General features: G+C 40.0%; 1 protein-coding gene and 1 pseudogene across 1 annotated transcript; both read left to right on the forward strand.

Moving 5' to 3' along the window:
• Nucleotides 1-1,901: 1,901 nt before the first annotated feature.
• Nucleotides 1,902-6,909, forward strand: Prmt6 (protein arginine methyltransferase 6). Its single transcript, XM_052179407.1, has 2 exons — nucleotides 1,902-3,237; nucleotides 5,100-6,909. Exon 1 carries the CDS (start codon nucleotides 1,946-1,948, stop codon nucleotides 3,071-3,073), a length of 1,128 nt encoding a protein of 375 aa, XP_052035367.1. The 5' UTR covers nucleotides 1,902-1,945; the 3' UTR covers nucleotides 3,074-3,237; nucleotides 5,100-6,909.
• A 3,790-nt stretch (nucleotides 6,910-10,699) lies between these two features.
• Nucleotides 10,700-10,749, forward strand: LOC127683997 (uncharacterized; annotated as a pseudogene).
• Nucleotides 10,750-27,624: the final 16,875 nt, after the last annotated feature.

Below are 27,624 nucleotides of genomic sequence, written 5' to 3' on the forward strand. Positions count from 1 at the left end.
TAGTGACACTAATAGAGAAAAAGGGGGAAGAAATTCTATTGCCCAGAAGTTTAGTGTGGTTAAAAAAGTATTGTTAACACACACACACACACACACACACACACACACAAATGAAAGCCCATTTTCTTTTGCGAGATCAGTTTTTAAGCTTGAAAAATGTTATTCTTATTAAGAAAATAGTTATTTTAACATTTTCTTGTTTATTAATTTAATTTTGTCTCTATGTTTGCACATCACATACATACATACATACATACATACATACATACATACATACATATATATACTTGATACTTCTGGAGGCTAGAGGAAGGCAGCAGGTCCCTGGAACTGGGGTTAAAGCCAATTGGGAGCCTTCATGCGGGTACTTCTAATTCAACCTGGGTCTTCTGGAAGAGCAACCAGTGCTGTCCGTTGTTCCTGGTCCAGACACCAGCACCCATTCTTTAAATTATTGTTTTTATGTTATGGCCAATGTAGAGATTAATTCATTGTCAGTCAAGCTTTTTCTTGACTAAAATAAAAATAAAATAAAGTAAAATATAATAACTGAGCCCGTTGGTATCAATTCTGTCTTTACAAGGAGATACATCAGGGTTTAAAAAACAGTGAATTGCATTGGAAAATTAGTCAAAAAATATGAGTTCCACCATTTCTGCAAATGTTTATATATAGGCACATAGATTTATGTGTATATATGTATGTATGTATATATATATATATATATATATATATATAAGCTGATTACCAAATACACTGGTAATGGGTTTGAGAATATCATACCACTGATGTTAATTGTTCTTTAGTTTGAACTACAGAATTTTCAGAACAGGACTCAAGACCAAGCAAACTATTCTCCAGACACACAATGGCGGCTGGTAGTACATTTCACGGCCACAGCGGGTCTTCAGTACTTGTCCTGGATCTTCCAGTACCTTGGAGATCACTTTGAACTTAGAACCAAGATCTTGTATTATTCAATTTTCAGTTTGTCCCATATATATTCTTTGTATCCTAACTCTGGTTAGAACAGAAAGTTTGATGAGTTACACGTGTCAGGGAAGGGACAAAAACTCTGCCACCATAATTCAGTAGTGGTGGTGGAGATCCTGTGAGGGGAGCATAAATATGTAGTTGTATGTGGTGTGTACATGCTTCAAGAATGTGTGCAAAAGAAAGAGGGGTGTAGTGGCTATTCCCAGTTGTCAATATCTGAAAGGAACTACAGTCCAAAATTGGAAGGCTCACCTGTGATCCAGATCTTGAGACTGGAAGACAATAGGTTTCTGACCTGGATCATGGCATGGAGATCTTGGAGCATATTGGCCATAAAAAGCTTAGGCTCAGGCGAGGGAGTACGTGCCTTTAATCCCTGGAGACTGCGGCAAGGAGATCTCAGAGTTCAAGGTCATTTTGGGACAAGGAAGTCCCAGATCCAGGAGTAGTAGTACACACCTTTAATCTGGGCCACACCTTCTGTTGGAGGCCTATATTAAGGACGCTGCAAGAAGGAGAATTCAGTCTTCTTTGCCTGCTTACCTTGTGGGGCTGAGCAACTCCTAGATTCTTGGACTTCTATTCACAGCCGCTGCTGACCATTGTTGGGGTGTTGGACTACAGACTGTAAGTCACCAACAAATTCCCTTAATATATAGAGACTACCCATAAGTTCTGTAACTCTAGAGAACCCTGACTAATACAAGGGGTAAAAGGAAAGGGCAAAAACTGAAAAGATATCAGGATAATAGTGTGGTCTTAGAGAAACAGTGTGTTAAGGCATTAGAAGAACAGAAGAAAGTGCCCTATAGTCCAAGGAACTCTGGGTGAACTTCTAACCATAGGAGCGGAAGCAGAGGGCGGACTACAAATCCCAGCAGGCCCTGGGACTCTCAGCCTGCGCGCCGCACCGCGCAACGCACGCTGGGGGTCGGCTGCCGGGACCAAGATGTCGCTGAGCAAGAAAAGGAAGCTTGAGTCGGTGGGCGGCGGAGCAGGAGGGGAGGGAGCTGAGGAGGAAAATGGCGGGGAGCAGGAGGCAGCCCCGCCACGACCCCGGAGGACCAAGCGCGAGCGGGACCAGCTGTACTACGAGTGCTACTCCGACGTATCGGTCCACGAGGAGATGATCGCCGACCGCGTCCGCACCGATGCCTATCGCTTAGGCATCCTGAGGAACTGGGCCGCGTTGCGAGGCAAGACCGTGCTGGACGTGGGCGCGGGCACAGGCATTCTGAGCATCTTCTGCGCCCAGGCCGGGGCCCGGCGCGTGTACGCTGTGGAGGCCAGCGCCATCTGGCAACAGGCCCGGGAGGTGGTGAGGCTCAACGGGTTGGAGGATCGTGTGCACGTCCTGCCGGGCCCGGTGGAGACGGTGGAGCTACCGGAACAAGTGGACGCCATCGTAAGCGAGTGGATGGGCTACGGACTTCTGCACGAGTCCATGCTGAGCTCCGTGCTCCACGCGCGGGACAAGTGGCTAAAGGAGGGTGGTCTCCTCCTGCCAGCTTCCGCAGAGCTCTTCGTGGCCCCCATTAGCGACCAGATGCTAGAATGGCGTCTGGGTTTCTGGAGCCAGGTGAAGCAGCACTATGGCGTGGATATGAGCTGCATGGAAAGCTTCGCCACGCGCTGCCTCATGGGCCATTCGGAGATCGTGGTGCAGGGTCTGTCCGGAGAGGACGTGCTGGCCCGGCCGCAGCGCTTTGCCCAGCTCGAGCTTGCTCGCGCTGGCCTGGAGCAGGAGCTGGAGGCTGGTGTGGGCGGGCGCTTCCGCTGCAGCTGCTATGGTTCCGCGCCTCTACACGGTTTTGCCATCTGGTTTCAAGTGACCTTTCCTGGTGGGGACTCGGAGAAACCTCTGTTGCTGTCCACCTCGCCTTTGCACCCGGCCACACACTGGAAGCAGGCGCTCCTCTACTTGAATGAGCCGGTGCCAGTGGAACAGGATACGGACATTTCAGGAGAGATCACCCTGCTGCCCTCCCGGGATAACCCCCGGCGTCTGCGCATACTTCTGCGCTACAAAGTGGGGGACCATGAGGAAAAGACCAAAGACTTTGCCATGGAGGAGTGAGCACTGCCTTTTCTCCCCTCCACCTTCTTTGGAAGGTCAGAGAAGAAAGGGAGATCGCCTATGCAAGTAGAGGACATAGCTGTCTCTTTTACCTCACCGCTTCTGGTTAAGGGAGTGACCAATCTTCATTTGAGGACATTCTTCTGGCAATGTTTATTTTAAAAGTGAGCATCCCTGACCAAGAACTGATGAAGTGTGCTTATTAATGGGCGTTTAACCCTGGAAAGCATGTAGTATGAAACTCGTGTATTTCCGTTTCTTTTGTTTAACTGCGGGGGTGGGGGCAGGAAATGTGATTTTATAAGTGTGTCCACGAGCTAATCTGATACCTCATCCCTTATCAGTATGAAACTGGGAGAAAGGCCAGATGATTTGATTACATTTCAGAAACTTGCAACATGATTTTTAGAGCTGTAATTTATCAGTCCAAATTCTCTCAAGTCGTGGGTGCCTGTAGAATATGGTGCCTGTGCTTCCTTATATTCTAAATATAATTCAGTCCTGTTAGTAAGGAAGTGGAGCACAGGAGTACTTTAAATAACCCCAGTTCTCATTACTCTTAATCCACAGCGTGCTAAATTTTGAACACTTAGTAAAATGGCTTAATTTTATAGCCTGTCTAGGCAATTATAAAAGTGGCAGAAAAAGTCTGAAAGTGAAATAGTATGGGGTTTAAATATTTTTATTTTGACTTTAAAGACTGAGCCAAAAAAAAAAAACCCTATGTTTTATAATATAATTTTTTTGTGTGTGTGATTCTTGTAAAGCAGTCTGATAGGGAAGATTGCTGAACCTAGCCCAAGGGTGATCCTTTACCTCTTGTGCTTAAAGCACAAGTATAATTCTATGAAAGGAACATGAGCATCCTACTTACATCTAGTAAAAGTTCCTGTCTGTGTCGTTTTTTTAGTTCAGCCAAATGTGAACATTGTGAATTTGTGGAAATCACTTATAATGAAGTATGAGTCAGATTATCAAATTTATTTCACTGACGTATCTTCCCTCCTTTCTGTGGAAATAAAATGACATTCTCACTTTTTATAGTTAAAATCTTTAGACTTCTTGTGTACTGTCTGTGAGTTTATTATAATGCTGTTACCTTTCTCTTGGTGTCAGTTAAGTGTTATAGTACCTGCAGAATATAGCTTCAGGTCATCTCAAATTATGATAAACAGTTTTGAATTCTAGTTTTGTAAGAATTAACGGGTATGAAAAACCTATTCTTAAGTACTCTTGAATTTCACTTTTTGTAACTTTGGTTCTGGTTTTGGCTTTTAGAAATATTGTATATTAAATTGCTAAAGTATTAAAACTAATTTGCTGGGGCTCTGTTTTAAAAGAAACACAAATATAAAGCCATCAGTTTCACAAAACAAGCATATTTTGATATCAGAATATTTAACAACTTAGATGCTTAGAGGTTTAAAAAGTAGTTACTTTGTGATCATCTTATGTTTTTATTCAAGTTTTCACCTACAATGATTGCTGGTAATTTTGATTTGCCTTTCTGTAACAATTCCCTTAGTATTTAAGCATCTGGAATCCCCCTTTTCAGCATAATTCTCCCCCTCCTCCCCCAAAAGACATAAAGAAAAGTCCAGTTAAAACTTGGGAGGGTGTGAGTGGAGACTAGATTTTCCTGACTGAGCAAAAAAACCTTCAAAATTCTAGTTACATTTTCTCAAAACTGAGTTAGGAAATATGGGAGCTGGAGCAGAAGCTAAAGGTAGGAAACATAGTGTTGCTCTTAAGAACCAGGTCTCTAGGGCCAGAAAATACAAACATCCTCTTCTGTTTCTTCAGGCAAAGGAGCCCACCTCCCACTTTTTCTTTTCAAAGCCCTCAGGCTAACCAGAGATAACAATAGCACCTACTCCATAGAAAATTGGGAGTACAAGTAATTAAGTAACCTAGACAGCACCATGATGCTGAGTTTGTGTCAAAGGCAAACCTAGAGCAGTCTGATGCTGTGTACAAAATGTGTTCCAGAGCAGATACTCATTTGTCCTTTTTTTCTTCCTCACAGGCACGGCCAGTGTCAGCGTGGCTGTATATGGAGAGCAGTGTGCCACAGGGTACCAGATGACTCAAAGGAGCCCCACAGCCTTTGGGATGAAGACTCCCCGGGGATGGTTGAAAGCCTGAGGTGTGTGTGAACACCCAGGCACTGTCTAATGTGTTGTGTGGACTGGGACTGGTAACTTGAAGCCCTTAGGGCTGCAGGCTGGAATTATCAGACCCTAGAGAGAGCATCATGGTAAAGTTCCACCTACCTCCCTCACACCTTACATTTATTTAGCCCTCTAAGAATTTCCAATTTTGTCATTAATTTGTTAAACCAATGAGCATAGTTGCTAAGAATACAATCTGATAGTCACTGTGATAGGCACTTGGGATTACAAGCCAGTGTGAACTCTGCCCATAAGAGGTGTCCACCACTAAAGGAAGTAAAGGCCATATGGTAGCTTAATTAGGACCTGGATGGTTTTAGTGTCAGAAAAGATCGAATATTAGTTTTACACACTAAGTAAAAAGATTCCTATAGATGCTGATAGACTTGTCTAAAGTTGCGTACACAATTCTTGTTTGTGAAATGGGATCATACATTGTGCAAGGGTGGATTGGAACCCAGCGTGGAGCTGAGGATGACTTTGCACTCCTGAAGCTCTTGCCTCCACCTTCCAAATGCTGAGTTAATAGCTCTGTACCGCTGTGCCCAGCATTAATCTGGTTTTTGGCAGAACCTTATGTTACGCACAACTGACTTTCTAAGTAAACAAAAATTCACTCTCCGTATACTAATCCTGCATTCTTCAGTTAAAAACAGGAAACTACCTGCCACCTTAATGGTAACAAGGGTTTTATTCTTTGATGATGAAGGGAGAGTGTTACATACTAGAAAGTCTTAGAGCTGCCCAGAAGAACCATCTGCAGTGTATAACTTCTTGAATTTGACATAGTAGGCACTCATTTGGACAGCCCCAATGTTTATTTCCTTAACACTAATCAAATGTGACACTTTCTGGGATCCCCAGAAAACTGAATCCATGACAGTAGCAAAGGCAAGTGAACTCTATCATTTGGTCATTTGGGCAGAGAGACATGGATGCAAAAGAGATTAAAAAAAAAATGGAGTTCAAGGTGACTGAAAGACAGGTGCTGCAAACAGCTGCCTACATCGAGTTTACTGCCAGCCCTGCTGCTATCCCCACAGTTTACACAGTGCTGAGGAAAGATGGCTCCTAAGGAGCGTTTACTATCAGGCCCCACTCCTCCTCATGCTCATCTCTGTATATGTGTCTCCATTAATTTCATTACCAACAGCTACATAATATCTAAGCAGTATAATAAATGAGCACATCTGCACCTTAAAGAATAAGATACAGTGGGAACAATAAAACAACACCCGTGATTTTCATGCATCCATAAGCCTGGAAATCTTTCCCACCTCTGAGCTCTGCTGAGCAAGGATGGAAAAGCAGCTGTCATCCTTTAAGCCTCTCTGAGGATCAAAAGTCCTGTTCCTGTCATCAGGAAGATTGTGAACACCTGGGAAACTTTCCCATCTGATGTTGTGAAATTAAACAAAATATTGGTCTGCTCCATAATAGACAAAGTATATTAAATAGCTGATCCTCAGCTACTAAATTAGAATCTCTTAAGCCAAATTTATGCTCAGCTGTGTATGTATGTGTGCATCTTCCCCAGCTTTCTGTGGGATTCCCATGCTTCAACTGCTGATTTGTCCTCTCACTTGTAATAAATATTATATGTATTTTTCAAATCTGTAACCTGGTTTATTCTTTTGGGCATTAAAGTACTTTTGGAGAGCTGGAGTGGGACTCAGTGGTTGAATACTACATACCTAGCCCAGGCAAGTCCCTGAATTTGATAACTAGCACTGTGGAAAACAACAGGCTTTCTGGACGAATGAGAAGTTCTGAAGATGAAAAGTTTTCATTCAGATAAAGGACCAGAAGATTCTAAGCATGACACCTTTTTTCCAATAAAACATGGTTTTCTGAGGTTTGCCATCTGGATGGGTAGCTGGTTTGATCATCTTTTTTATCTGGTTTTATAGATGCTGACATTTTAAGGAATCAAATTTCTAAAGATGTGAAAAATGTTAAGCTGTTTTTTTCTAAGCTTAAGCCAGACCCTAATAGGTCTTATGCATCATTGTAAGGAAGAGGTACAGATTTCTACAGATTTTTCAAGATGCATCAAAATAGCTTAGATAGGAAAGATATTGTATAATTAAAGTACATCTCCAATTATTTGTATTTGTGGGAAATGGTATCCAGGGGGATTTGATTTAATATTAAAAGGATTTTTAATATTAGCACATGAACAGTAACAATTGTCTTTTGGGACCTTTTTATAATTAAATTCACAAAAATTGTAGAGGAAGATGGGTTGAAATCATTCAGTCAACTAAAAGGTTTTAAAGACTTAGAGCACAGACTGGAGAGATGGCTTAGTGGTTAAGAGCTCTTGCAGAGAACCTGATTGAGTCTCCAGCATCCATACCTTGGTTCACAGCCATCTTGTTACTCCAGTTCCAAGAGTCCCACAGCAGTATGATAAGAAAAAAATTAACATACTAATGATAAAATATTATAAAGTTATAGATTCTTTTAGTTATACATGTTGATGGGGAAAAGATTAAGATCCATAAATGGTTAAAAATTTGATTCCATGTATGCATTAACATCAGACTTTTCATAAAAATAATTTATAAAAATGCCCAGATGCCTATTTTAACAGGAATTTTTTAAATCTAGCATCATTCATCATCCAATCAAAAATAGGAAACATTTAAGTGGTTATGAATACACAGTAAAAGATAGAATTTTAAAGAGATGATTTAGGAAATCCAAAGATTAAATACGCAGTCCATGATTAATTGAGAATTTTCTCCAGTCAGAATAATTAGGGGAAAACAAGGAGAGAATGAGAGTAATTACAACAAAGGGATTTGAATATAAGATGGATTAGAAACCACCAGGATGTGTGCTGTTTGTAATAGAATTAAATTATCAGTCATCTCTCCTTAAATCTTCAGCCAAAGTGATTTTACAGAGTTTGGCCCTTCTGCTAAGATAAGATCATATACAAATTCATTTCATGATACTGGGTCAAGAAAAACATGGTATAGCTGCCAAATGTAAGTCCTTATATAGGTAAAATGGCCAAATGCTCCTAAACAAGGTAACATTAGCCCAGTAAGTATATGTTAACTCTAGCATCCATGTAAACTAATTTTGTGACATTCAGAGATAATATATGTTTACGGTTTTTAATAGCACATTTTTCAATTTTGATTAATTTTCATTATTTTATACCAAATCTTTGCTATGCTAAATTTTATTATATATCTCATTTCTGAATATATATGTATTATTGCATGTATACATATGGATATTGGCATTTGGATGCATATGTTTGTGGAGGCCAAAACTTGATGTCAAGCATTTTCTTCACTTACTCTCCACTTTATTCTATTTAGGCAGAGTCTCTTCCTGATCCTTAATCTAGCAATTCAGGCTAGTCTAGTGTTTTAGTCAGGGTTTGTATTCCTGCACAAAACATCATGACCAAGAAGCAAGTTGGGGAGGAAAGTTTTGTTTGTTTGTTTGTTTCCATTAAGTTAATCCAAATTTTTATTAACATATGATGGAGAGGGTCTTATATAAAAGTATCTATTTGAAACCAAAGAATCTATACAGAATATTTAATTTACACATGTCTGCTTATAAGATTATTTGAATAATTGGGCAACTTTATGGAGACCAGTTTATTTTTTTTTTATAGTCTCATTTTGTCTGTGTGTGTGTGTGTTAATTTTTTTATTGAATATATTCTTTATTTACATTTCAAACATTATGCCTTTTCCTGGTTCCCCCCTCTCAGAAAACCCCTAACCTATCCTCCCTTTCCCTGCTTCTATAAGGATGTTCCTCCACACACTTCTACCTACCACCTCTTGATTTTCCTACACTGGGGCATCTGTCGATCCTTCATAGGACCAAGGATCTCTCCTCCCATTGATGCCTGTGAAGGCAATCCTCTGCTACAAATACAGTTGGAGCTATGTGTACCCCTTGGTTGATAGCTTAGTTCCTGGGAGCTCTGGGAGTTGGGTTGGTTGATATTGTTGTTCTTCTTATGAGGTTGCAAATCCCTTCAGATCCTTCAGTCCTTTCTCTAACTCCTCTACTGGGGAACTCATGCTCAATGCAATGGTTGGGTGCTAGCATCTGCCTCTGTATTTGCAAGGCTCTGGCAGGGTCTCTCAGGAGAGAACCATATTAGGCTCCTTTCTTTTATATATATATTTTTTTATTTACATTTCAAATGATTTCCCCTTTTCTGGCCCCCCACTCCCTGAAAGTTCCATAAGCCCCCTTCCCTCCCCCTGTTCTCCCACCCATCCCTTCCCACTTCCCTGTTCTGGTTTTGCCCTATACTGCTTCACTGAGTCTTTCCAGAACAAGGGGCCACTCCTCCGTTCTTCTTGTACCTCATTTAATGTGTGGATTATGTTTTGGGTATTCCAGTTTTCTAGGTTAATATCCACGTATTAGTGAGTGCATACCATGATTGATCTTTTGAGACTGGGTTACCTCACTTAGTATGATGTTCTCCAGCTCCATCCATCTGCCTAAGAATTTCATGAATTCATTGTTTCTAATGGCTGAATAGTACTCCATTGTGTATATATACCACATTTTTGGCATCCATTCTTCTGTTGAGGGATACCTGGGTTCTTTCAAGCTTCTGGCTATTATAAATAGGGCTGCTATGAACATAGTGGAGCATGTATCCTTATTACATGCTGGGGAATCCTCTGGGTATATGCCCAGGAGTGGTATAGCAGGATCTTCCAGAAGTGAGGTGCCCAGTTTTCTGAGGAACCACCAGACTGATTTCCAGAGTGGTTGTACCTAATTGCAATCCCACCAGTAGTGGAGGAGTGTTCCTCTTTCTCCACATCCTTGCCAACACCTGCTGTCTCCTGAATTTTTAATCTTAGCAATCCTGAGTGGTATAATGTGAAATCTCAGGGTTGTTTTGATTTGCATTTCCCTAATGACTAATGAAGTTGATCATTTTTTAAGATGCTTCTCAGCCATCCGAAGTTCTTCAGGTGAAAATTCGTCGTTTAACTCTGTACCCCAATTTTAATAGGGTTATTTGGTTTTCTGGGCTCTAACTTTTTGGGTTCTTTGTATATATTGGATATTAGCCCTCTATCTGATGTAGAGTTGGTGAAGATCTTTTCCCAATTTGTTGGTTGCTGATTTCTGCTTTTGATGGTGTCCTTTGCCTTACAGAAATTTTGTAATTTTATGAGGTTCCATTTGTCAATTCTTGATCTTAGAGCATACGCTATTGGTGATCTGTTCAGAAACTTTCCCCCTGTACTGATGTCCGCAGGGGTCTTCCCCAGTTTCTTTTCTATTAGCTTCAGAGTGTCTGGCTTTATGTGTAGGTCCTTGATCCATTTGGAGTTGAGCTTAGTACAAGGAGACAAGGATAGATCAATTCGCATTCTTCTGCATGCTGACCTCCAGTTGAACCAGGACCATTTGTTCTAAAGGCTATCTTTTTTCCATTGGTTTCTCTTCAGATCGTATAAATCTTTCGCTTTTTACTAAAGATTTCCGTGGAGGAAAGGGTTTATTCAGCTTACGTTTCCACCTTGCAGTTCACCAAAAGAAGACAGGACAGGAGCTCACACAGGGCAGGTACTTGGAGGCAGGAGCTGATGCAGAGGGGTGCTGCTTACTGGATTGCTTCCCATGGCTTGCTCAGCTTGCTGTCTTGCAGAACTTAGGAGTACCAGCCCAGGGATGGCAGCACCCACAATGGGCTGGGCCCTCCCCACTAGATCACTAATTGAGAAAATGCCTTACAGCTGAATCTCCTGGAGGTATTTCCTCAAGGGAGACTCCTTTCCCTGTGATAACTCCAGCTTGTGTCAAGTTGACACACAAAATCAACCAGTACATCTAGTTAGCCAGCGAACTCCAGGGTTTCCTCATCTCCTTCTCAGACAGTGTTCTTTCCCAGCTTTTACAAGGACTCTGGGCATCCAAGTTCAGGTCCTCATGGTTGTAAAACATTGTCAACTGTGCAATTTATCCCCTGAACCACCTCCCCAAAACCTGTTATGATTTTTTAAGCTTCAGTAATAATGTACAAACATAAAAGAAATTTACACTAGAAAATATCAATAATCCTCTATCCTATACAATTCAGGACTTATGTTCTAATAAACAAATATATATTTCTGTACATTTTACAAAATATGTACATATATTCATGTAATTCATTTTGTGTTGCATTTCAGGTTTAAGTACTTATACTAAATATAACAAGACAATACATATATATTTGTCTTAGTCAGGGTTTCTCTTCCTGCACAAACATCATGACCAAGAAGCAAGCTGGGGAAGAAAGGGTTTATTGAGCTTACACTTCCACATTGCAGTTCATCACTAAAGGAAGTCAGGACTGGAACTCAAGCAGGTCAGGAAGCAGGAGCTGATGCAGAGGCCATGGAGGAATGTTTCTTACTGGCTTGCTTCCCCTGGCTTGCTCAGCCTGCTCTCTTATAGAACCCAAGAATACCAGCCCAGAGATGGTACCACCCACAAGGGGCCCTCCCCCCTTGATTACTAATTGAGAAAATGACCCACAGCTGGATCCCATGGAGGCACTTCCCAACTGAAACTCCTTTCTCTGTGATAACTCCAGCCTGTGTTAAGTTGACACACAAAACCAGCCAATACATACATATTTACATGTTGCTTATTCTTACTGAAAGCAATATGGCAATTGATAATATGCACATTCAGCTAAGTTTCTATCAGTAGATAACATTTGCAATTCTTGCTTATACTTAACCTGTTCTCTCAGTCTTCTCCTACATGATCTTAGCAAGTTCTATAACTTATATTTTTGTGGGAGTGGTTTTGTTGGTTGGTTGGTTGGTTGGTTGGTTGGTTGGTTGGTTGGTTGGTTTTTGAGACTGGGTCTTACTATGTAGCTCTAGCTGGCCTAGAAATATGTAGACAAGGCTAGCACTGAACTTAGAAATCCACCTGCCAATGCCCCAACAGTATGGTTGACTCCCAAATTTATATTATCTTGACATTTCAATTATGCTAGCAACATGTCAGTTGTCATTACATTAGCTCTTGAAAATAATAGGGTTGTTTGGTTTTCTGGAGTCTAACTTCTTGAGTTCTTTATATATATTGGATATTAGCCCTCTATCTGATGTAGGATTGGTGAAGATCTTTTTCCAATTTGTTGGTTGCCGATTTGTCCTCTTGATGGTGTCCTTTGCCTTACAGAAACTTTGTAATTTTATGAGGTCCCATTTGTCAATTCTTGATCTTAGAGCATATGCTATTGGTGTTCTGTTCAGAAACTTTCTCCCTGTACTGATGTCCTCAAGGGTCTTCCCTGTTCTGGAAAGACTCAGTGAAGCAGTATTCAGCAAAACCAGAACGGGGAAGTGGGAAGGGGTGGGTGGGAGGACAGGGGGAGAAAAGGGGGCTTGCGGGACTTTCGGGGAGTGGGGGGCTAGAAAAGGGGAATCATTTGAAATGTAAATAAAAAATATATCGAATAAAAAAAATAATAATTAAAAAAAGGTTAAAAAGAAAAAAATAGGTATTTCAACCTTGACATAAAGAAATTATGTATTTATAGTATAATTTTTATATTATATGAATGTAAATCTGTATATGTAATTATATATAAAATGTTATCATGTACATATCTCTAGATTGCTTATTGCTGCTTTATTTTGGAATTTTATAAAATCATGTGTTACCATGTTCTCCAACAATAAATTTACCTACCATCTTTCCATGTCTCTCTTCCAAGTAGCTACAACTATTATCTACTGAAATTAGTTCATTTCTTTACTTTGACATTGACTCTCTTCAAATACAGAAAACACAATCTTCCTTTGCATTCCAGAATTTAGTTAGTGAATACATACAACTGTTACATCATTTCTTTTTTTTTTTGTTACATCATTTCTTAGTTAAGGTTTTTTTTTTATTCGATATAATTTATTTACATTTCAAATGATTTCCCTTTTCTAGCCCCCCCACTCCCCGAAAGTCCCGTAAGCCCCCTTCTCTTCCCCTGTCCTCCCACCCACCCCTTCCCACTTCCCCGTTCTGGTTTTGCCGAATACTGTTTCACTGAGTCTTTCCAGAACCAGGGGCCACTCCTCCTTTCTTCTTGTACCTCATTTGATGTGTGGATTATGTTTTGGCTATTCCAGTTTTCTAGGTTAATATCCACTTATTAGTGAGTGCATACCATGATTCACCTTTTGAGTCTGGGTTACCTCACTTAGTATGATGTTCTCCAGCTCCATCCATTTGCCTAAGAATTTCATGAATTCATTGTTTCTAATGGCTGAATAGTACTCCATTGTGTAGATATACCACATTTTTTGCATCCACTCTTCTGTTGAGGGATACCTGGGTTCTTTCCAGCATCTGGCAATTATAAATAGGGCTGCTATGAACATAGTAGAACATGTATCCTTATTACATGGTGGGGAGTCTTCTGCTTAGTTAAGGTTTTTATCGCTGTGAGGACACACCATGACCAAGTCAACGTTTATTTTTTTCTCCATTACTTTATGTATTCATTTACATCCTGATCACTGCCCCTGAACCCAGTCCCTTCCACACACCGTTTCTCCCATAGCCTCCCTCCCCTTCTACTCTGAGAGGATGGACAGCCTTCAATCCTTCCCCCAACTCTTCCATTAAGGTCCCCAAGTTCTGACCAATGTTTGGCTGTGGTCTCTGCATCTGTTTTAGTCAGCTGCTGGGAGGAGGCTCTCATAGGACAGCCATACTAAACTTCTTTCTGCAAGCATAACGGAGCATCATTAATAGTGTCTGGGATTGGCACTTGCTCATGGCATGGGTCTCAAGCTGGGCCAGTTATTGGTTGGCCTTTCCCTTAGTCTCTGCATCATCTTTGTCCCAGAATTTTATTTAAAGGGGACAAAATTTGGGTTAAAATTTTTGTGGGTAGGTCAGTGTCCTTAGCCCTCCACTGAGGTGGCCTCTTCAGGTTTCATACCCTCACCTCTATGTATCTCAGCTAAGGTCACCCACAATGACTCCTGGAAGTTTCCCCCATACCATGCTTTTTATTATTATTATTATTTCCCCGAGTCAGGGTTTCTCTGTGTAGCCCTGGCTGTCCTGGAACTAACTCACTCTGTAGACCAGGCTGGCCTCGAATTCAGAAATCCACCTGCCTCTGCCTGCCAAGTGCTGGGATTATAGGCGTGTGCCACCACCGCCCGGCTCTGGTTCAACTCTTATTTAAAAAAAAAAAAAAACAACAACAACAACAACAAAAAAAAAAAAAAACAAAAACAAAAACAAAAAACCCTAAGTCGGGGGCTTGCTTAGGGTGTCAGAGGATGAGTCCATCATCACCAGGGCAGGAAGCTCGGCACCTCCTTCAACAAGTCCACACCTTTTCAAGCAAGGCCACGCGTCCTAATCTCTGCTATGAGGCCACCCACGGAGAACCAAACATTCAAATATATGAGGTTATGGGAGCCATTCTTCAACACAACACACCTCATGAGCTGCTGTGTGTCCCTATATTTAAGTCAGCCTTTCCTAAGGATTTGCTCACTTTTCAGGAAGCCTGGCAGTTTGCTTTCTGAGGAGCCCCTCAGCAATTCACACTCCTTTTAGTAACACATGAGAGAGTTTGTATCCCAATGTCACCAGGCTGGCTTGAGGAAGAACGGTTCCCATAGCCTCATCTATTTGAATTCTTGTTTCTCAGTTGGTTGAACTGTTTGGGAAGGATAAGGATTTGTGAGCTTCTTTGAAGAAGTGGGCTTTGAGATTGTGTGTTTTTCTGCTTCCATCTATAAATCAAGGTATAAGCTCTGAGCTGCTGCTCCTGCACCATGCCTGTCTGCTACCATAGTTTCACTTACGAGGGACTCTTATCTCTCTGGAAATATAAGTCCCAATTAAATGCTACCTTCTACAAGCTGCTACTAAAATGGTGCTCGTGACAGCAATAGAAACGCAGCTAAGATGGTCACTTAGCTGGCTTTCGTCAGGTAGCTTTGTGTAAGCACTGTGAGTAAAAGCTGCTAGCTGCCCTTTTGTTTCCATTATTCTACATCCTAGGGCACTGAGCATCTTTCCTCATATTCTCTGGCCATTTATGTTTTCTTCTCTTCAGATATATTCCCATTGAATTTTTACCTTGGAGGGGCATTTGGTTTTCTGAGATTTTCCATCATCTGTGCCATATGCTTTTCATTTAATTTTAATATTTTAATACATTGGTTTTGGCAAAAATACTGTACTTGCAATTGATTATCTGTGTATTATTTTTTTATAATTTCTTTTCTGGTTAGAAAAGTATTTACCACAAGTCCCTCCCCCTAACTGGGGCGCAGTTGACAGTTGATGGCTTCTGGAGAGGAAGAGTCAGGGAGCACTCACAAGTCAACCATGCCTCAGTAAGTGTCCTGACATCCAGGAGTATATGGGGAGCATGAACTAGACTTAGTGGGTGACTGTAAGAGTTGAGTTGTATATATATCCATATCCGTTAGGGCTGGGCCCCCACTGCCAGCTGTTCTTAGCACACTGAACAGCAGTGTCTTTGAAAATGGACTCTGTGTGCTGCCAAAAGGAATTGTTGTGGAAGGGGAATTACCTGGGGATATAAGGGTAAGTATTCAGAATGTAGTTAGAAATTATACTGGTGAGTCATATCTGTTACATTTTAATTAAAAATAAAATAATGCCAATGAAAGAGTGCACATGAATCTGGGAGGAGTTGAAAAGAGGAGGTAGAGCCAGGTGGATTTAGGGAGGAGCAAGGAATGAAAAGGATTAGAATACATTGTTAGAAATACTTGAAGAATTAATAAAAAATATTTTAAAAGAAAACCTCTACTTGCCATGTGTGAGAGAAATATACTCAAATTATCTCCCATTCCATAAATTAGGATTTAAATATTAAATATATCCAAAATATATAGCATTTTGAAGTAAAGATGATTTTACTTTCAATGTAAAACTATAAAATGCACTTACTGGCCACCACGGGTTTTGCTTTTTGGGATATGTTGAATGCTGTTCTTTACAAGGTACATCGGCACATCAGCAACATGAATTTTACTAACAGATAAGATGGGAACAAAACATAAGAGAAAAGGCAGGGGCAGGGGGTGGGGCGAGCTCTTGCCTTGAGAGACTATCAGAGTTTGATCCCAGGAACCGTAGAGGAAAGAGAAAAGAACACTACTTTAGAGTATTATCCAAATAAAAGGGGAGAGGCAATTTATATAAAAAGCCACTTAGCTTATATTGCCAGTGCTGCACTTGTTTTTAAAATCGCATCCTTTTATATTACCAGTTGTTTTGTTCATGATATTAGACTGGAGTTATTTTATCACCACCGAGAAGCAACTACAAACAAATCCCCCAGTCCCTTCCTTGAGCTCTAGTCACTCAATGAGGAACCAATTCAAGAGAGTTTACTTTGCAACCAACTACTTTAACCCTTTTAGTCAGTTATTCACATTCATAAAAAGTGCTCACATGCTCGGCTCCCACACTTCTAAGAAACGCTAGAGAAAGGCCCAGGCAGGGCCATCCATAGAGCAACTGTGACTCAATTCCTGAAAACTGTGATGATATCATCCCGATAAATGTCATGCAATTCCCGTTTTCCGTACTGTGTGTAATGCTGCCTCCTCTTGCCTTGCTACACCACCCATCTGCTCTTCTCCCCCTCTGGGTCCAAACACTGAAGATCTTTTTTTTTTAACTTATTCATTTTATATCCCACCCACTGACTCCTCCCAGTCACCTGCTCCCACAATTCTTCCCCTCACCCCCACTTCTCCTCTGAGTGCTCCCCCTGTTTATCCACCCCCCCACCTCCCAACCCCCCCCCACACACACATCAAATCTCTGCAAACCTAGGGGCATCCTCTCCCACTGAGGCCATTCAAGGCATCCCAGTAGAAGAGCATACCCCACGAGCAGGCAACAGCTTTTGGGATAGCTCCTGTTCCCGTTGCTCAGGACCCACATGAAGACCATGCAGCATATCTGCCATATATGTGCGGAGAGGCCTTGCTTAATGACACCTTTCAGGCTAAGTATCTCCTCACTTTTTATGAAAGTCACCCACAATCTCCCACTCCCTTGTGTCCCTTCTAACCCTGAGCTTTGTGTGTCCCTGACTTCTTTGGTTATCCTGTCTGTTAAAGGAAGAGCACATTTCTTGTTCATCAGCGCATCCCCCATTTTTCTGGCATGAAACATTTGATTGTTTTTATTCCGAGGCATTTTTCTGTGTTTCTTCGTGTTCTTCACAAGGGAAGAGAGTGGTTTTGTAACTTCAGTCAGATTTCCTGGCTGAGTTAGTCACCTTCTGTTCACAGGAGAAGTAACTGAGATAATCAACTTACAAAGAGGAAAAGGTTTATTTTGACTTAAGGTTGAGAACTCAGTCCACAGCCAGTTGGTGGTCTTACTGTGGGTGCATTGCTACAGTGTGGCAACAGCAATCTCCTCACCTTCCAGCTGAGATGTGAAAAAGAGGGGGAGGGGAACTTACCCCTTGCAGACTGTAGACCAAGCTTACACTCACCACACTCCCAGTGGCCTAAATACCAACTTGTAGATCTTACATCTTGAGAGTTCTACAATGGGGCTGGAGTTACAGTTTAGTGATTAAGAGTACTTGCTACTCTGACAGACCACCCTGGTTCAATTCCCAGCTCCTACTGGGCTGGTCACAACTGTCTGTAACTCCACTCCCAGGGGATCTAACACCCTCTTCTGGCACATAGATTTATATGTCTGCCAATGATATGTACACAAAAGATAAATTTAAAAGAAAAAAGAAGTCCTCCAACATCACCATTCAGGGAAGTAGACCTTTATGAGACAGGTCTTTGAGACAAAGCAAAAGTTAAATTATAGCACTATCTAGACTGATTTTATTGAAGTTCTTAAGTGAAGTTGGCATTCAGATATTGACCAATTAACTATAGTAACAAAAGGAAACATGGTATAGCACGTGTGTCATCTCAGTACTTGGTAAGTACAGGAAGGAAAATCGTGGTCATGGTCAGGGAGTTAAAGGCCAGACAGAGCTATAGGAGATCTTGTCTCAAGAAAAATCAAAGTATTGTATCTAAGCTGATGGTGGCTTATTCTTAATTAAACAACAATGTTGAAACTGAATTCTGGCAGGTAAAGTAATAAAATATCTCTTTGTAAAGTACCATTTTAACTGAGCGGTGGTGGCACACGCCTTTAATCCCAGCACTTGGGAGGCAGAGGCAGGCTGATTTTTGAGTTCAAAGCCAGCCTGGTCTACAAAGTGAGTTCCAGGACAGCCAGGGCTACACAGAGAAACAAACAAAAAACAAACAAACAAACAAAAAAGTAAAGTGCCATTTTGAACATGTTATAGTCTCAGAAATATCATAACCAATTTATATAAGGTCTTGTGGGAAAGAAGTCCATCTGAAACAGTACTGTATATTCTAAGTTTTACCTAATGTCCTAACATTGCTGTAGCATTTATGATACTACATATCTCATGTCCACAGGAACCAATACGTTATTATCAGTGTAATTGTTTTCAGAAACTTTAAAATACACTAATTTTAATTAAACATTTGCCTCACAATACATTACCTAAAATTCACTTTATCACAGAAAAATTAGGCAATATTTTAACAAGATTTTGACAAAAAATTGCATTAAGTCTATTTTTAAAAATTGTTTGATTGCCTGCAAGTTTCAGCCTGAAGTAATTTTAAAATAGCCAAGTTATAAACCCCTGAAAATTGGAGTTTGTAATGGGAATACTGACAGACCTTTAACTTTGAGAAGAACGAATACACGGTTGTAATAACATTTGCTGGTGCCTCTGCAGTGGCTGTAACAGCTCGACTATAGGGTTACACATGGCATTTCAGATATAGTACTGGTGGAAACTTGCTAAAATATCTTCCCATGTTTCTAAGTTTCTAAAAAAGTTCCCTATGTGTTGCAAACTCTTTTTCTCCCTCAAACATTGAGGTCCCACCCACTTTTTCCTCTATCCCTCCCTCCCTCTCTTCCCTTCTCCTTTCCTGGCCCTTCTCCTGGTGGTCCCATGCTTTCTCTAGATTGCTTTTTCTACAGGGATTTCCTCTCTAAACAGGTCCAGGTTTTGCTCCTTTGTTTAAGCCAGAAAGCCAAATGTCAATCCTAATTCCCAGCTTCCCTTCTTCTTCAGAGCAGATCCACTTTTAACCCTGAGAGCTTTTTAAACATCCACAGAATGGATTTTGAAATCACTGTGCTTCTTCGTCATTGTTGTCACTTTAGTCTTCACCAGAATGGCCTCTGCTCAAGCCCATCACAATAGCTTCCTAGATAAAAACAAGCCCCCCCCCCCTTCGTGCTCTGATATGTGAGATCTTACTCTTTCTGTCTGTATCCCCAGGTCTACTCCTGTCAGTCCTCATCAGCTCCGCACTTCATAGAACTCGGACGCCATGATGGTCTTCCTGTGGTGCTTAGAATGAGGCACTCTCTCTAGGCCTCTGTATTTTCACTTAAAACACTCTGACTTCTTTCATTAGGCCTAACTTTCAATGCTATTTGTGCAGACATCTGTACCCACCCAACTGTGACTACACATTCTTCCTCCGTGAGTATATATTCTAAGGAAACTATTCATTTAATTCATATCATTAAATATCAAATATTTCACTTCTTTTCTTTCTTTTACAAAACTCTGAGCATCGCAAAGAGAGACAGCATGTTTGTTTTCTCCACAATGTATTATTTCTTTCTGTCTAGCAAGGTGTATGAAAGCACTAATTATAAGGATGATTTTATGTAACAATGATTAATAATGCCTAATGCTTGTTGAGCAATTGGTGTGTGCCAATTACCATTGTATCTGCTTTCTGGTCCAAATCCTTTAATCTTTACCATCTGGAATGATAGGTAATATGATTAACCTGTTTATAAATGAGGAAACTCTAGTAATCAACTCCACATTTTATCATCCTCCCTCCCCCATCTCTTGTACAGATCTAACTATGTACCTAACTTTCTACAAATTTGAGAGTATTCTGCTCTCAAGTTCCAGGCCAGCCAGAGCCAGTCTCCAAAAAAAGGAGATTTGGAAGTGGTTAAGGATAAGGTGGAACCTTCACTTGTGCGTAGGAAGGTCTGAGAGGACAATTCCATAAGACTGATACCCAGAACATGCTTTCAAGTAGTGATTAAATGATGGTGGATCAATGAGCTAACTGAGGAAGAAAATGTCCCCTTGGCTGAAATTGACCATGCTGTCAGATTTAAACATTTGTTTGTGGAGACAGATATGTAACTTACTATATAGTTGAGACAACCTTTAAACTAATGATTCTCTTGACTCTGTGTCACATAAATACTAGTTTGTAAATGACTTCTTCAGTCGGTCTAAAAGTGCATGAAAACAATAGAAGTACTATATTACTGCATTGGCATTTTTGACTCTAAATATCAGCATCAGGTAACATCCTTGCCTTGTAAGGTAACTGCCCTTATGACAATATTTATTTTCATAATCTTGCTTCCCAGTCTGGACAGCATTTTGCCCATTCTCTCAAAAGCTAAATCTCAGCCTCTGAAAGCTCAAGACTCCTGATGTTTACATTCTCTTCCTCTCTAAATGTCAACAAGGAAAAAGTTTTACTGGTTCTGAGATAAGATTCTTCTCTGCTGTCCTGAGAATCAGGGATGTAGAACCACAAGTGTCTGCAACAGAGAGTTAAAAATATAAGCTTCCAGATTGTCTCTTAATATGCAGCCCAAGGGACAGAACTACATTTTCTCCTAGGAGGGATGTGCATGTCAAATGATTTTATTTGCCTGTAAACGGTATAAATAGTTGTTTAAAAAACAACCAAGTTTGCTGGGAAAGTACAGTGTAATTTTCTAGTGAAATGCAAACAATTAGGTCGTAGGTTTTTCAAGGAACATTTTTGATTACATTCCCAGAAATAATTTGGGCTCTGATCTTAATCCAGAAAATAACTTGATCAAAGCGGATTAATAAAGCACCCCCTAATGCATATAGGGGATTATATAAAGTAGTGATTAATATCATCACCTGCAGGTTTGTTTTTGTTCTTTTGTTTTGTTTTTTTGTTTTTTTACAAATTTTGCTTTAATTGGCTAATGCCAGGTCAGCCTGGGCTGTATCAAGAGATCTCATTCAAGAAAAAGAATCACTGTCAGGGCTGGGGTGTCAATAATTAAGAATACTGCTCTTATCCAGAGGACCTGAGTTTGAGTCCCTGCACCCTAGTGGAAGCTTACAACTCTAGTTCCAGGATATCAGGCAGTCTGATCTAGTTTCTGAGGCCCCAGGAACAAACATAGACTACACAAACAGAATGCTCATAAATATAAAAAAAATAATAAAAGTAAATAAATAAAACTATTTTTAAAAAATGGTATCATAGGCTAGGGAAATTGCTCAAAGGGTAGGGTGCCTGATGATCATTTGGTTCCCAGAAATCAGGTAGAAACCAGAAGCACTGACTTCTGTAATCCCTAGGCCCCTGTAGAAGAAGATGAGAGGGTAGGATAAGCTATTCTCCTGAAGTTTCCTGCCCAGCTAGTGGGACATATGTAGCAGTAAAGAACCACAGACTCTGCCTCAAACAAAGGGGATTAAAATCAGAGTCCAAATTACATCTGGGAATGTAATAAAAAAATGTTCCTTGAAAATCCTATGACCCAATGGTTTGCATTTCTCTAGAATGCTGACTCCTACACACATTCTATAGTGCACACACATGCTGGCCTCAAACATAGCCATACAAATGTGTGTGTGTGTGTGTGTGTGTGTGTGTGTGTGTGTGTGAGATTTACTGAAGAACAGAGGATTGGTTACGTCTCTAGTGCAAAAGCACAGAGAAGAAACTGAAGCTTCATTTGTGGTTTCTGTCTTCAGTTGACATTACCATATATTAGGAAAGCAATAATAGGTTATCCATCCATCATTATCTATTTTATCTCTCTAGCGAGAAAAGGAATATATTAGATTATGTAGAATCATACAAGTATTTGGACCCTTTCCTTTCCTTGGAAAGAATACTGGGCAGCGAGGTGTTATGATGAGAACCTCCCCAAGCACATATGAAAAATTTGCATATTTTACAGAGAACATCACACACACACACACACACACACACACACACACACACAGAGCTCTCAGTTTTCCCTTTTATATGTTCTGTCCTCCAAGCACTGTAGCTCTAGCTCCAACCATGATGATTTCAAGTTTGTAACCACCAGTCCAGTTAAAGCCAGAAATTGTGATATCCAGGGAAGCCAAGCATAAGAGGCCCTCTCTTCCTATTTCAGCCCGCTGTATCCAAGCCAGTGGCTAAGAATCCAATCAGAAAAAAAAAAAGAGTAATAAACTGTGAATTCCTGTTTCCTCTATCCACTCGAGAGGAACAGACAATGAAGACATTCTAGAAATTGATGACTCAGGCAGAAATTCTGGCTAATAAATATGCAAAGGCATCTCCCACTTCTCATTCATCATGCTTTCTCCAATTTGAAAAAGCATGCATATTTCTTGCATAGAAGTTACATCAGGAATATTGTCCTTGAGATTTATTTCCTTTTTTTCATTAGATATTTGCTTTATCTACATTTCAAATGGTATCCCCTTTGCTCTTTACCCCTCTAAAAACTCTCTATCCCATCCCCCCTCCCCATGCTCATCATCCACCCCCCCCTCCCCAATTTCCTGACTTGCATTCTCCTATTTTGGGGAATCAAGCCTTCACAGGACCAATGGCCTCTCCTCTCATTGATTGCCTATGTTCATTCTATTGGTTGGATGTATGCCATGGGTATTTTGATCCACTTTCCAATAAGGATCAAAGAATCCACACTTTGGTTTTCCTTCTTCTTGAGCTTCATGTGGTCTGTGTCTTGGGTATCTTGGGTATTCCGAGCTTTTGGGCTAATATCCACTTATCAGTGAGTATATACAGTGTGTGTTCTTTTGTGATTGGGTTACCTCACTTAGGATGACACTTTCTTGTTCCATCCATTTGCCTAAGAATTTCATTAGTTCACTGTTTTTAAATATATGAGTAGTACTCCATTTTGTAAATGTACCACATTTTCTGTATCCATTCCTCTGTTGAGGGACATCTGGGTTCTTTCCAGGTTCTGGCTATTATAAATAAGGCTGCTATGAACATAGCAGAGCATGTGTTCTTATTAAATGTTGTAGTATCTTCTGAGTACATGCCCAGGAGTGGTATAGCTAGATCCTCAGGTAGTACTATGTCCAGTTTTCTGAGGAACTGCCAAACTGATTTCCAGAGTGGTTTTACCAGCTTGCAATCCTACTAGCAATGGAAGAGTATTTCTCTTTCTCCACATCCTGTCCAGTATTTGCTGCCTTGAGTTTTTGATTTTGGCCATTCTGACTGGTGTGAGGTGGAATCTCAGGGTTGCTTTGATTTGCATTTCCCTGATGATTAAGGATGTTGAACAATACTTTAGGTTTTTCTCAGACATCTGGTATTCCTCAGTTGAGAATTCTTTGTTTAGCTCTCTACCCTGTTTTTTGATAGGGTTATTTGACACTCTGGAGTCTAACTTCTTGAGTTCTTTGTATATATTGTATATTAGCCCTTTATCAGATGTAGAATTGGTAAAGATCTTTTCCCAATCTGTTGGTTGCCATTTTGTCCTATTGATAGTGTCCTTTGTCTTACAGAAGCTTTACAATTTTATGACTTCCCATTTTTCAATTTTTGATCTTAGAGCATAAGCTATTGATGTTCTATTCAGGAAATTTTCCCCTGTGCCCATGGGCTCCAGGTTTTTCCCCACTTTCTCTTCTATTAGTTTCAGTGTATCTGGTTTTATGTGGAAGTCCTTGATCCACTTGGACTTGGGCTTTGTACAAACATATAAGAATGGATCAATTTGCATCCTTCTACATGTTGACTGCCAGTTGGCCCAGCACCATTTGTTGAAACTGCTGTCTTTTTTTCCACTGGATGGTTTTTAGCTCTTTTGTTAAAGATCAAGTGACCATAGGTGTGTGGATTCATTTCTAGGTCTTCAATTCTATTCATTGATCTTCCCACCTGTCTCTGTACCAATACCACACTGTTTTTACCACTATTGCTCTGTAGTAGAGCTTGAGGTCAGGGATGGTGATTCCCCCAGAAGTTCTTTTATTGTTATTTTGTTATTCCAGATAAATTTGGAAATTGCTCTTTCTAACTCTATGAAGAATTCAGTTGGAATTTTGATGGGGATTATATTGAATCTGTAGTTTGCTTTCTGCAAGATGGCCATTTTTATTATATTAACCCTGCCAATCCATGAGCATGGGAGATCTTTCCATATTCTGAAATTTTCTCAATTCCTTTCTTCAGAGACTTGAAGTTCTTGTCACATAGATCTTTCACTTGCTTGGTTAGAGTCACACCAAGGTATTTTATATTATTTGTATCTACTGTGAAGGGTGTCATTTCCCTAAATCTTTTCTCAACCTCTTTATCCTTTGAGTAGAGGAATGCTACTTTTTTATTAGTTGATTTTATATCCAGCCACTTTGCTGAAGTTGGTTATCAAGTTTAGGAGTTCTCTGGTGGAATTTTTGGGAACACTTAAGTATACTATCATATCATCTGCAAATAGTGATACTTTGACTTCTTCCTTTCCAATTTGAATCCATTTGACCTCCTTTTGTTGTCTAATTGCACTGGCTAGGACTTCAAATACTATATTGAATAGGTTGGGAGAGAGTGGACAGCCTGTCTCATCCCTGATTTCAGTGGGATTGTTTCAAGTTTCTCTCCGTTTCATTTGATGTTGGCTATAGGTTTGCTGTATACTGCTTTTACTATGTTTAGGTATGGACCTTGAATTCCTGATCTTTCCAAGACTTTTATCATGAAGAGATGTTGGATTTTGTCAAATGCTTCCTCAGCATCTAATGAAATGACCATGTGGTTTGTTTCTTTGAGTTTGTTTATATAGTGGATTACAATGATGGATTTCGTATATTGAACCATCTCTGCATCCCTGGGATGAAGCCTACTTGATCATACTGGATGATCATTTTGATGTGTTCCTGGATTATGTTAACAAGAATTTTATTGAATATTTTTGCATTGATATTTATAAGGGAAATTGGTCTAAAGTTTTCTTTATTTGTGGTTTTCTTTATTTATTTTGTTGGATCTTTTTGTGGTTTAGGTATCAGAGTAACTATGACTTCATAAAACAAATTGGGTGGTGTTCCATCTGTTTCTATTTTGTGGAATAGTTTGAAGAGTATTGGTATTAGGTCTTCTTTGAAGGTCTGATAGAACTGCATTGAACCCATCTGATCCTGGGTTTTGTTTTGTTTTTTTGATTGGGAGATTATTAATGATTGCTTCTATTTCTTTAAGGTTTATGAGATTGTTTAGATCATTTATCTGATCCTGATTTAACTTTGGTACCCTGTATCTGTCTAGAAAAATATCCATTTCCTCTAGATTTTCCACTTTTGTTGAGTATAGTCTTTGTAGTAGGAATTGATGATTTTTTGGATTTCCTCAGTATCTGTTGTTATGTCTCCCTTTTCATTTCTGATTTTGCTTATTTGGATACTGTCTGTGTGCTCTCTGGTTAGTTTGGCTAAGGATTTATCTATCTTGTTGGTTTTCTCAAAGAACCAGCTCCTGGTTTGGTTGATTGTTTTTGTAGTTCTTTTTGTTTCTACTTGGTTCATTTTAGTTCTACATTTGATTATTTCCTACCATCTAACTTCTCTTGGGTGTATTTGCTTCTTTTTGTTCTAGAGCCTTCAGCTGTGCTGTTAAGCTGTTAGTGTATGCTCTTCCCAGTTTCTTTTCGGAGGGACTTGAGTTTTCTTCTTAGCACTTCTTTCATTGTGTCCCATAAGTTTGGGTATGTTGTGCCTTCATTCTCATTAAAGTCTAAAAAGTAATTTCTTTCTTTATTTCTTCCTTGACCAAGTTATCATTGAGTAGAGTATTGTTCAGTTTCCATGTGTATGTGGGCTTTCTGTTGCTTTTTTTGTTATTGAAGACCAGCCTTAGTCCATGGTGATCTGATAGGGTGCATGGAATTATTTCAGTCTTCTTATATCTGCTGAAGTCTGTTTTGTGATCGTGTATATGGTCAATTTTGGAGATGGTACCAGGAGGTGCTAAGAAGAAGGTATAATATTTTGTTTTAGGATAAAATGTTTTATAGAGCTCTGTTAAATCAATTTGGTTTATAACTTCTATTAGTTTCACTGTTTCTCTGTTTAGTTTGTGTTTCACTGATCTGTACATTGATGAGAGTGGGGTGTTGAAGTCTCCTACTATTATTGTGTGGGGTGCAATGTGTGCTTTGAGCTTTAGTAAAGTTTTTGTTTTTTTGTGTGTGTGAATGTGGGTGCCCTTATATTTGGAGCATATATGTTCAGAATTAAGAGGTCATCTTGCTCGATTTTTCCTTTGATGAGTATGAAGTGTTCTTTCTATTGGCAGGATTAATATAGTTAAAATGGCCATCTTGTCAAAGGCAATCTACAGATTCAATGCAATCCCCATCAAAATCCCAACCCAGTTCTTCATAGAGTTAGAAAGAGCAATTCTCAAATTCATCTGGAATAACAAAAAACCCAGGATAGCTAAAATTATTCTCAACAGTAAAAGAAATTCTGGGGGAATCAGTATCCTAGACCTCAAACTTTACTACAGAGCAATAGTGATAATGTCGGGCAAGCGGATCAATGGAATAGGATTGAAGGCCAAGAAATGAACCAACACACCTATGGTCACTTGATCTTCGACAAAGGAGCTGAAAGCATCTAGGGGAAAAAAGATAGTCTTTTCAACAAAAGGTGCAGGTTCAATTGGAGGTCAGCATGCAGAAGAATGTGAATCGATCCATTCTTATCTCCTTGTACCAAGCTCAACTGCAAATGGATCAAGGACGTCCACATAAAACCTGACACACTGAAACTAATAGAAAAGAAACTGGGGAAGACCCTTGAGGACATGGGCATAGGGGAAAAGTTCCTGAATAGAACACCAATAGCTTATGCTCTAAGATCAAGAATTGACAAATGGGACCTCATAAAACTACAGTTTCTGTAAGGCAAAGGACACTGTCAAAAGGACAAAACGTCAACCAACAGATTTTTTTGCATTTTTTTTCTATATTCTTTGTTTACATTCCGAATGCTTTCCCCTTTCTCGGTCCCCCCCACCCTTCTATTTTTTTTTTTTATTACTTTAGGTTGAAAGTCTATTTTATTCGATATTAGAATGGCTACACCAACTTGTTTCTTGGGACCATTTGCTTAGAAAATTGTTTTCTAGCATTTTACTCTAAAGTAGTGTTTGTCTTTGTGCCTGGGGTGGGTTTCCTATATGAGGCAAAATGTTGGGT

This window comes from Apodemus sylvaticus, chromosome 4 (genome assembly GCF_947179515.1).
Source record: "Apodemus sylvaticus chromosome 4, mApoSyl1.1, whole genome shotgun sequence".
In the NCBI taxonomy this organism is placed as follows: domain Eukaryota; kingdom Metazoa; phylum Chordata; class Mammalia; order Rodentia; family Muridae; genus Apodemus; species Apodemus sylvaticus.

Excerpts from the sequence above, each read along its gene's own strand:
- Prmt6 (XM_052179407.1), top strand. The coding sequence starts at position 1,946 with ATGTCGCTGAGCAAGAAAAGGAAGCTTGAGTCGGTGGGCGGCGGAGCA.